The sequence below is a fragment of the Lucilia sericata genome, unplaced genomic scaffold, assembly GCF_015586225.1.
Source record: "Lucilia sericata isolate MDLA Ls3-8-SP2 unplaced genomic scaffold, ASM1558622v1 Contig002256F_arrow, whole genome shotgun sequence".
Lineage (NCBI taxonomy): Eukaryota > Metazoa > Arthropoda > Insecta > Diptera > Calliphoridae > Lucilia > Lucilia sericata.
Window position 1 is genome coordinate 1 of NW_023996079.1, and position 11,040 is coordinate 11,040.

General features: G+C 39.0%; 1 protein-coding gene across 1 annotated transcript; it reads left to right on the forward strand.

The window, feature by feature from the left end:
* Positions 1 to 722: 722 nt before the first annotated feature.
* LOC119613708 lies at positions 723 to 3,351 on the forward strand. The gene is made up of 2 exons (XM_037969742.1): positions 723 to 2,929; positions 2,994 to 3,351. Exon 1 carries the CDS (start codon positions 1,149 to 1,151, stop codon positions 2,772 to 2,774), a length of 1,626 nt encoding a protein of 541 aa, XP_037825670.1. The 5' UTR covers positions 723 to 1,148; the 3' UTR covers positions 2,775 to 2,929; positions 2,994 to 3,351.
* Positions 3,352 to 11,040: the final 7,689 nt, after the last annotated feature.

Sequence of the window (11,040 nt, forward strand, 5' to 3'; positions counted from 1 at the left end):
TCTTGTTCATATTATGTACCAAAACGAAGCTTCTTCCTTTAAAGTACACCATAGCGTATGAGTATTATTCAGAGTAAAAATATAAAATATACGTCCAGTAATCGTAATGATATTTTAGGCAAAATTAAAGTAAATGTAAAAAATTTAACAATATTTTCATTCATAACAACCCATGGTGCATTTTCTTCATACTCTCTAATACTATTTTCGAATATAGTTGTTTTGTGTTGTTGTGGCTGGCTGTTTACTTTCTAACCAAGTCTATGGAAAAATGTATGCCATTTCATTTCATTTTAAACCATTCCATTTGTTACATCCTTCATCCTTGGATATGAATACATACACACACAACAGATACGTGCACTTCAACATATATATGTAAAGTAATCTGCTGATTAAGTTTTTCAAAAATTTTGTTCTAAATTTGATTTTTAGTTAAGTAAGTGTTTTGTTGCTAAAAGAAAAATGTTTTTTTTTTTGAAAAAAGTGTTAGTTTGTGTGTGTGTGTATTTCTATAAAAGTGAGAGGGTGGGCTTTATAAGTGTAAATGTATTAGTATGAGCATTCTTGCTAGGGTATGTTGAGTATTTTATAATCAAATAACACAAGATTATGTGAGTATTTGTAAATTGTTATTAAATAAGATGTGTGTGTGTGTGGTTGGCTGCTTGGTGTTATTTTTTGCTTCAAATTGTTGTAGTTGCTTTAGACAAGATGACTACCCTTCACGAAGGGTAGTCATCTTGTCGCGATGTGAAGGCTTAAGTGCAATGAATCCTATGGGCCATGCTGACGGAGTCAGCTCTGCCCAAGCTGGCTGGCTCCAAGGGGTCACCCTTGTCAGACGGGCCATAGGACGAGCACGAAACTAAGAACTACCCCTCCCAACTGACAGATGTCTGTTTCCCATATTGGGCGGTCTGTCAGTACCCGCTCTATCGATTGTTTTTCCTATCACTGAGATAGGGCAATCGATAGAGCAGTCCGATTGAATCCTTAAAGGATTCATGCACTTAAATGTGCAGTCCGAAACCCATCAAGCGTCTGTTCCATATTGGGCGGCTTGATGGTCTGTCTGATCCCAGAGGGACGGCAGTTTTTGTGTCCTGGCAGTAGGTGAAAAATGCAAATCTCCCCCCCCCCCCCAAATGATGTCTGAAGAAGAAAAATGCCCCTCGTATCCGGTTCGGGGCTTGACAATACCCGGAGACCCTATTCCCACAGCGGCGACACCGGGCTGTGGTGAATCGAATGTTACTGGCATCCGAGTTAGACAGGTGGTAGCACCGGGCCTGTCTAATTCGCAAGTTACTGGAGCAACAACAACAACAACAATAAAACCCGCAAGCAGCCGGCCCAAGCTGGCTGCTTGTAAACCAATCCCTCCCACCAAACCTTCAGTTGTGGGAAAGGTCCCAAGCGGTGAGGTACCTCTGCCCGTTGTGGCAAGTACCTCTGCAGCCGCGAGAGCAGCCCTAGCTGATCAAAAGTCAGCCTCTTCCCTGCCTTCGGGTGACAAAAATGTCTCCCATGTGCCACCTTGTGCAAGAGAGGAATCGTCGACCCCGATGTCGGGTTCCTCATCCGCACCTCCCCCTACGCTGGAAAAGTCGTCGAACTCGATGTCGGGCTCTTCCAGCGTACCAGCAGATTCCCAACGGCACAAAACCCCTTCCCGTAGGGCTTTTGCACATCGGCGCGCCGCCGAGCGCATTGTTGAGCGACATGGCGCCAAGCCCAACAATGTATTGTCCAAGGACGAGAAATCGTCTCTTGAATGGGCCAAAAGTATCCTGGCTAGACAACAGGACTCAAATCCTCCAGCCAAAGCAGAAGTGACGAAGTCTGCTGCTGAGGCGCCTAAACGGCAAAGATCAGAGGAAGAGTCCCCTTCGTTGTCAACCATCCAGCCGACGACTAAACGTCCAAAGAAGGCGCAAACTGTCGTCGTTAATAGGCCTTTCAGTGAGGTTGCCAAAAATCCACTGGTAAGGGCTATTATCGACAGGAGCAATAGTGACGGGGCCATCTCTCAAGATAAATGGGGGATCATCCGTCAACGAATGCTAGGGGTGTACTGGAAAATCCTTAAGGAAAATCCAGGACCCGCCCCCCAAAATGATGACGCTGGCTGGTTCCAGGGTCATATAAAACTGCTGGCTTGTTCGAATGAGCGCTCTGCGTTACTTCTCAAGCTAGCGATTGAGTCCCTTGGGGAAGTGTGGCCAGGTGCTATGTTGGACGTGGTCCCGGTATGTGAAATTCCTCGCAGACCGAGATCCATTGCCACCATCCCAACTGAGCCTCATGACCCGGCGGAGATTCTGGCGCTCCTTCAGAGCGGAAACCCTCATCTACCTACCCATGATTGGAAGGTGGTGAAGGTCTCCGAACCGATAGGAACGATCAGAAAGGCGATTGTGGTCCTTAATAAGGAGTCCGTGTCGCCACTGCGAGAGTGCGGAAGCAAAGTATACTATGGCTTTGATAGTATTACTCTCCGTACCTACCGCAGTGACGACAAACGCAACGCCGCTGCCTCGAAGGTTAAGCTAGAGGTTCCGCCCAAGAAGGACGATGATAACATCGACGATCCCGCTGTTTCAGAAGGCGGGGAGAACTCTCAATCGACCACAGGTCAATTGGGAGAACTCCTCGGCGATCTGAAAGTGGCGGAGGACGACGACACCCTTTCGGATACTGATCCGGAAGATGTCGACGTAACCGTCGTCTACGATCCTGACTTAGGAGATGGTGAAGGTATTGCAGATTAACCTTCACCACTCTAAAGCAGCATCTGCCGCCCTCCTCCTCCGTTTAGCTGAAAGAGGGGAGGAGCTAATCCTGGTCCAGGAACCGTGGACCCACCATGGTAAAGTTCGTGGACTCTCTCTTAGAGGCTATAAGCTTCTTCATGCTAACTGTTCAGGTAATATAAGATCCTGTATTCTGGCTAAGAGCCATTTAAACATCTTTATCCTGTCTGATTACAGCGACGAAGATACTGTTGCGGCTGCTTGGGAGTCTGGTAACTCAAACATCTGGCTTCTAAGCAGCTATATGGCACACGACCATGGCGACCAGCCACCAAATCGCCTGGTGAGGGAAATTGTGTGTGAGGCAGATAGGCGACACATTCCGCTTCTCATGAGTGCAGATGCAAATGCGCACCACACGGTCTGGGGAAGCTCAGACATTAACTCAAGAGGTGAGTCTCTTTTAGATTTTCTATTAGATAATAACCTAGTAGTAGTAAATAGAGGTTCAGAACCCACTTTCATAGTTGCAAATAGAAAGGAGGTACTGGATATAACGGTTGTGAATGCAAACCATATTGACCTAGTTCAGGGTTGGAAGGTCTCAAAAGAATGCTCCTTCTCTGATCACTGCTATATAGAATTTGAAATAGTGGTTCAGGCAAAGATTATAAAACCATTTCTCAATAGGAGAAAGACGAACTGGGAGGTACATAAAGCGACCTTGACTGATATTCTTCCTACTGCTCCGACGATAGAAAGTAGAAGTGACATTGATTTAGCCGTTAACTGGATCTCAAGCTCTATTAGTGTAGCCACAAAAAGGGCTTGTAGATTATCAAATGGTATGCTTAAGGGCAAACCCCCTTGGTGGGATCCCGAAATTGCGAAAACTCGAAGGTTATGTCGTAAATTATTTAACGAGGCAAAGAGATCTGGTAACTGGTCTCTTTATAAGTCAAAAGTTAATGAATTTAAAAATCAGGTACGAAGTGCGAAACGTAGCTCCTGGAGAAAATTCTGTAGTTCTATAGAAAATTCGTCAGATACGAGTCGTCTTCGTAAGATCCTGTCTAAATCTCCTTCCGTCCCAAGCTATATACAAAAAGCGGACGGAAATTGGACTGCAGGTAGTCAAGAGACACTTGAGCTTCTCTTGAATACTCACTTTCCTGGTTGTATCCCAACTGGTGAATCAATTGCAGATAATCAGCATGGTATTGAACTAGATAATACTGCTGAAGATGTTATGATAGATGATGACATCATTCGCTGGGCAATAAGGAGTTTTGACACCTATAAATCTCCGGGCCCTGATGGCATTATTCCAGCGGATCTACAAAATAATTTAGATCGTATCATTCCCTGGCTAAGTAATATTTACAAGGCCTGTTTATACTGGTCCTACATACCTGTACAGTGGACCAGGTGTAACGTGATCTTTATCCCAAAAGGGGGAAAGACATCTCACACCAAGGCAAAAGACTTCAGACCCATCAGTCTGGCGTCATTCTTGCTTAAAACTCTGGAGAGGATAATTGATATCAATGTCAGGATATCTATTGACAAATCTCTACTCTCAAACTCTCAACATGCATACACGAAAGGTAAATCTGTTGAGACGGCTTTACATTCCCTGGTTGGGTACATTGAAAAGTACATGAGCTATGGTAACTTCACTCTGGTTGCCTTTCTCGATATTGAGGGCGCTTTTAATAACGTCAGATCCTCACCTATCTGTCAATCCCTCTCACAGATGGGTGTGGAACGATCCATTGTGAGTTTTGTAAAGAACTTGCTATCTGAACGGACTATTGTATCTTCACTGGGTGATACAACAATCTGTAAAAAAGCCATCCGGGGCACTCCTCAAGGAGGGGTGTTGTCCCCTATTCTTTGGAACATGGCAATAAATGAACTATTGGTCAAACTTGACTCACTAGGTTTTAAGACGGTTGCCTACGCTGACGATGTTGCAGTAGCGGTAACTGGTACGCATCTTGAGACTCTGTCTCAGAGATTGGAAGAAGCGCTGAAGATAATAAGCTCATGGAGTGTTAAATGCGGTCTCAGCGTAAACCCAGGGAAAACGGAACTAGTATTGTTCACAAATAAATACAAAATTCCTCAATTCTCCCTTCCACGCCTCAACGGTGAGGTTCTCACACTGTCGGATAGCGCAAAATACTTAGGTGTTATTCTCGACAGAAAATTGTCTTGGAGCTTGAATATCATCTCCAGATCTTCCAAAGCCATTACGGCGTTATACGTTTGTAGAAAGGCTATTGGCCTGCATTGGGGTATCAACCCAGGAAATGTGAATTGGCTATATGAGGCGGTGATTAAACCGATAATGATGTATGGTGTAATTGTCTGGTGGCATGCACTTGACAGAATATCTAACAGAAACATTCTTACCAAAGTTATGAGACAATCTGCTCTTCTCATAACAGGTGTACTTAGGACTACGCCCAGTAAAGCGTTGTTTGCCATGCTGAACTGGCTGCCTGTGGATCTTCTTGCTAAACAACTGGCAATGAATACTGCAGCCAGACTAAGTATTACGAATAGATGGAACTACGGTTCCAGTGGTCATGCAAAGATTGTAGATCTTGTACCAAACCTACATCAAGCTATTGACTACCATATTCCGGAACCGTGCATATCGAGGAACTTCCGGTATAGTTTAATCTGCGATTATAATGAATTAGCACCTGAAAGTGTTGGAAGCTTTAATGTATATACAGATGGCTCAAAAACAACTAAAGGTGTCGGCGGGGGCATATTCATTGAAGAATTCGGGACGAAAATCTCTTTCCGACTCAACGACGAATGTACTATTTTGCAGGCTGAAATCTCAGCTATAAAAAGGGCTTCTAATTGGCTTAGGTACTATCGGATATCCAACAGAGATATCAGAATTTATACTGACAGTCAAGCCGCTATCAAATCCCTGATAGGTGTGTATTCTACATCAAAACTTGTCCAAGAATGCCGGGCGTCTCTAAACGAGATGGCGAGATATTCAAGAATTACCCTTATTTGGGTCAAAGGACACGGGGAAACAATTGGCAATAATACTGCTGACATTCTGGCAAAAGCCGGCACGAGGATGACCATACTGGATATTGACCAGTTCTGTGGTGTCCCCTTAGCGGTCATCAAGAAGCAAATACTTGATTACTGCTTCATTTCAGCCCAGGAGCGATGGTCTCAGGAGCACACTTGCTCGATCGCTAGGCTACTGTGGCCTCGTATGGATTCTCATAAAACATCCTACATTTTAGGGCTAAACAGAATATATCTGAGCGCTTTGTTATCAGTTCTTACAGGTCATTCAAAGTTTGGAAACCACGCTAGACGTATTGGTATTCCATATAATGACTTTTGTAGGAGCTGTCAAAATGAAGAAGAAGAGGAAACTATTACTCATTTTCTGTGTAACTGCCCGGCCCTGGAATCGCTCCGTCATCAGGCGCTGGGTTCGTCTCACTTTTCTGATCTATCTGATCTGTCAGCTATTCAACCTGAGTGTATACTAGCATTCTTGAAATTGTCGAAGTGGGTGTGTAACTAAATACACACTATGATTTTTCTGGTAACAGAGTCTTAACTTCTTCGCTATTCTATACTCATCATTCTACTTTCTATATCTGTTTCTTCACTACTTTCTTTATCACTACTCTTCCCCTTCCAAATGTTTTCCCTTAACTTTTCTCTTTACAGACGTTACAAAGGGACCAAATAGGACCCAAGTATAGACTTACTCGTGTTAGTAAGCAGTCTGAAAAACCTAACCTAACTAACCTTTAGCCGTAATTCTTGTTGTGTTTTTAACTCAAAGTTTATTTAAAGGAAATTTTTATGGCAGCCGAGATAGAGAGCAAAAAGAAATTGAAAGGAATCCGTTGGTTTTGAAAACAAGAATATAAATCTAAGACTTAAGTACTTAATTTAAGTGTGTATTTATTCATTTAGACTTGCTTTTGTTAGTACCCCCTATCCTTTCTACGTTCCTTCTTTATGCCAGCAGTTTACTCTTTTAGTAAACAAAACAATTTAGTTAAATGAGATTTTGTAATCAACAACAAATTGAAATAACAAAATACTATTTATATTTATAAGACTTTAAATAATAGACATAAATATTTACCTAATAACACTAACAACAAATCAATTTAGATCAAGAAAAATACCGATTTTATAAAGTTTAATTATAAGAAACAAAAACTTAAATTGTAAGGTTTTAGTACTTATATTTAGTTGTAATTAAATGATTGATTTTACCCAAACCCTTGATTAATAATATTTTTTTTTATTCAGTTTTATTTAAACTAGTAAAACATCTTTGGAAGGTGAGTGGGATGTTGCTTTCAATTAAATTATTTCAAGTGCATTTATTTTACTGGATGACATTGGGTCTTATTAGAATTTCATTCATACAATAATGATTTGTTTTAAAAAGTTTTTTTCTGCTTTTCAACACTTAATTTATCTCAGCAAATACTAACTGATGGTACAGAGACCCACTTTTAATAAAGATATCGTTGATTGAAATGAGATAGGTTTTCCGTTCAGTTCTAGTTCAGTTCTAGTTCAGTTCTAGTTCAGTTCTAGTTCAGTTCTAGTTCAGTTCTAGTTCAGTTCTAGTTCAGTTCTAGTTCAGTTCTAGTTCAGTTCTAGTTCAGTTCTAGTTCAGTTCTAGTTCAGTTCTAGTTCAGTTCTAGTTCAGTTCTAGTTCAGTTCTAGTTCAGTTCTAGTTCAGTTCTAGTTCAGTTCTAGTTCAGTTCTAGTTCAGTTCTAGTTCAGTTCTAGTTCAGTTCTAGTTCAGTTCTAGTTCAGTTCTAGTTCAGTTCTAGTTCAGTTCTAGTTCAGTTCTAGTTCAGTTAGTTCAGTTCTAGTTCAGTTCTAGTTCAGTTCTAGTTCAGTTCTAGTTCAGTTCTAGTTCCAGTTCTAGTTTCAGTTCTAGTTCAGTTCTAGTTCAGTTCTAGTTCAGTTCTAGTTCAGTTCTAGTTCAGTTCTAGTTCAGTTCTAGTTCAGTTCTAGTTCAGTTCTAGTTCAGTTCTAGTTCAGTTCTAGTTCAGTTCTAGTTCAGTTCTAGTTCAGTTCTAGTTCAGTTCTAGTTCAGTTCTAGTTCAGTTCTAGTTCAGTTCTAGTTCAGTTCTAGTTCAGTTCTAGTTCAGTTCTAGTTCAGTTCTAGTTCAGTTCTAGTTCAGTTCTAGTTCAGTTCTAGTTCAGTTCTAGTTCAGTTCTAGTTCAGTTCTAGTTCAGTTCTAGTTCTAGTTCAGTTCTAGTTCAGTTCTAGTTCAGTTCTAGTTCAGTTCTAGTTCAGTTCTAGTTCAGTTCTAGTTCAGTTCTAGTTCAGTTCTAGTTCAGTTCTAGTTCAGTTCTAGTTCAGTTCTAGTTCAGTTCTAGTTCAGTTCTAGTTCAGTTCTAGTTCAGTTCTAGTTCAGTTCTAGTTCAGTTCTAGTTCAGTTCTAGTTCAGTTCTAGTTCAGTTCTAGTTCAGTTCTAGTTCAGTTCTAGTTCAGTTCTAGTTCAGTTCTAGTTCAGTTCTAGTTCAGTTCTAGTTCAGTTCTAGTTCAGTTCTAGTTCAGTTCTAGTTCAGTTCTAGTTCAGTTCTAGTTCAGTTCTAGTTCAGTTCTAGTTCAGTTCTAGTTCAGTTCTAGTTCAGTTCTAGTTCAGTTCTAGTTCAGTTCTAGTTCAGTTCTAGTTCAGTTCTAGTTCAGTTCTAGTTCAGTTCTAGTTCAGTTCTAGTTCAGTTCTAGTTCAGTTCTAGTCAGTTCTAGTCAGTTAGGTTCAGTTCTAGTTCAGTTCTAGTTCAGTTCTAGTTCAGTTCTAGTTCAGTTCTAGTTCAGTTCTAGTTCAGTTCTAGTTCAGTTCTAGTTCAGTTCTAGTTCAGTTCTAGTTCAGTTCTAGTTCAGTTCTAGTTCAGTTCTAGTTCAGTTCTAGTTCAGTTCTAGTTCAGTTCTAGTTCAGTTCTAGTTCAGTTCTAGTTCAGTTCTAGTTCAGTTCTAGTTCAGTTCTAGTTCAGTTCTAGTTCAGTTCTAGTTCAGTTCTAGTTCAGTTCTAGTTCAGTTCTAGTTCAGTTCTAGTTCAGTTCTAGTTCAGTTCTAGTTCAGTTCTAGTTCAGTTCTAGTTCAGTTCTAGTTCAGTTCTAGTTCAGTTCTAGTTCAGTTCTAGTTCAGTTCTAGTTCAGTTCTAGTTCAGTTCTAGTTTCAGTTCTAGTTCAGTCTAGTTCAGTTTTAGTTCAGTTCTAGTTCAGTTCTAGTTCAGTTCTAGTTCAGTTCTAGTTCAGTTCAGTTCTAGTTCAGATCTAGTTCAGTTCTAGTTCAGTTCTAGTTCAGTTCTAGTTCAGTTCTAGTTCAGTTCTAGTTCAGTTCTAGTTCAGTTCTAGTTCAGTTCTAGTTCAGTTCTAGTTCAGTTCTAGTTCAGTTCTAGTTCAGTTTCTAGTTCAGTTCTAGTTCAGTTCTAGTTCAGTTCTAGTTCAGTTCTAGTTCAGTTCTAGTTCAGTTCTAGTTCAGTTCTAGTTCAGTTCTAGTTCAGTTCTAGTTCAGTTCTAGTTCAGTAGTTCAGTTCTAGTTCAGTTCTAGTTCAGTTCTAGTTCAGTTCTAGTTCAGTTCTAGTTCAGTTCTAGTTCAGTTCTAGTTCAGTTCTAGTTCAGTTCTAGTTCAGTTCTAGTTCAGTTCTAGTTCAGTTCTAGTTCAGTTCTAGTTCAGTTCTAGTTCAGTTCAGTTCTAGTTCAGTTCTAGTTCAGTTTTAGTTCAGTTCTAGTTCAGTTCTAATTCAGTTCTAGTTCAGTTCTAGTTCAGTTCTAGTTCAGTTCTAGTTCAGTTCTAGTTCAGTTCTAGTTCAGTTCTAGTTTAGTTCTAGTTCAGTTCTAGTTCAGTTTTAGTTCAGTTAATACAATTTGTTATCAAATAAAACCAATTTTAAACTCTTAGTAATATTCAGATCAAACTCTTTGCAAACCGCTTTTTGTATTTTAGCTATCGATAAATAGAGATGTTTCTATCGACATATATGTATATGTATATGTCGTCAGTAATCGAAAAAGTAAAAAATATCAAAAGGAGTGTAAATTGTATGAATTTACATACAAAACTTTTCATTTAACACTAATTGACATGTATTCTATAATTGTATTTGTGTGTATATGAATGTGTGCACATGTAGTTGTGTGTTTATACCATCAAGCACTACAAAATGGAATGACTAAAATTGGAGAAAAGCTTTAAATGCAACAGACATCTGTCAATGCTTTTTATAATGTTTATGAATGAATCTATCTACATTATGAAAAGTTTTCAAAAACCAACCAACCAACAATAGCAAAAATGAATGAGTACTAGTAGAGTGTAGTAAATACGAATACAAATTCGAATGCTATGCTCAAACGCATATACTAAAGTGTTATTTTATTATGCAATTTTTACTATACACAAATAATATAGTTGAGAGCAATGAAATAGTGCAATTAAATTCTTTAGAAATTGAAAATATGTTATGTCTAATTCTATAGTATTATTTTTAATAGAATTTAAATACTTTTAAAACAATCATGTTAATATTGGTACTATTTAGTTAACCCTGGCTGTTTGAACAAGTCTTTAACTTATACATTCAAATTTGTTAATATGCATTTACTACTATATATGTATGTATATGTATGTGTATATATGAGTTTATGTGCATGTTTGTAAGTACCCAGTAGTTCGTGGTGTCTATCCTGTAAATATTATAAGTGTCTGCAACTTTTTTCAATATTACTTGAAGAAACTTAAGTTACGATTAAGTCCCACTTTGCATATTATAAGGTGTCTAAATTTGTGATTAAAAATGTACAGAATTATTTAAGCATTTAACAAAAATACTGTTAAAAGATAATACTTTGTCACCTTGCAAATAAGCTGGGAGATTTGCCTGTATGTACTTATGTAAGTGTTGTAGTACACTCTTGTATTTTCAGTTTTGTTTCCATGTCTTTAATTCATAAATGTCAATACAAAATCAAATGTTGTACACATTGATTATCTTCAGACTATAAGTATGTGTGTATATGTGTATGTTTGTGTGTATGATGTATGTGTGTGTACAAGTAAAGTTGATATGAATTGTTTTTGAATTGTGTAGAAATCTATTTTGCAGATGAGAAAAATCAAAAGATTTTATTTAACCAATTTCAATACTCTACGCAATATACATTCATATAACATTTTGAAAAAAATTTGCTGTAGTTCTAAAATAGGAATCAGCACGGAACCTTTGTTCCGAAATATTTAAAA

Excerpts from the sequence above, each read along its gene's own strand:
- LOC119613708 (XM_037969742.1), top strand. The coding sequence starts at position 1,149 with ATGATGTCTGAAGAAGAAAAATGCCCCTCGTATCCGGTTCGGGGCTTG.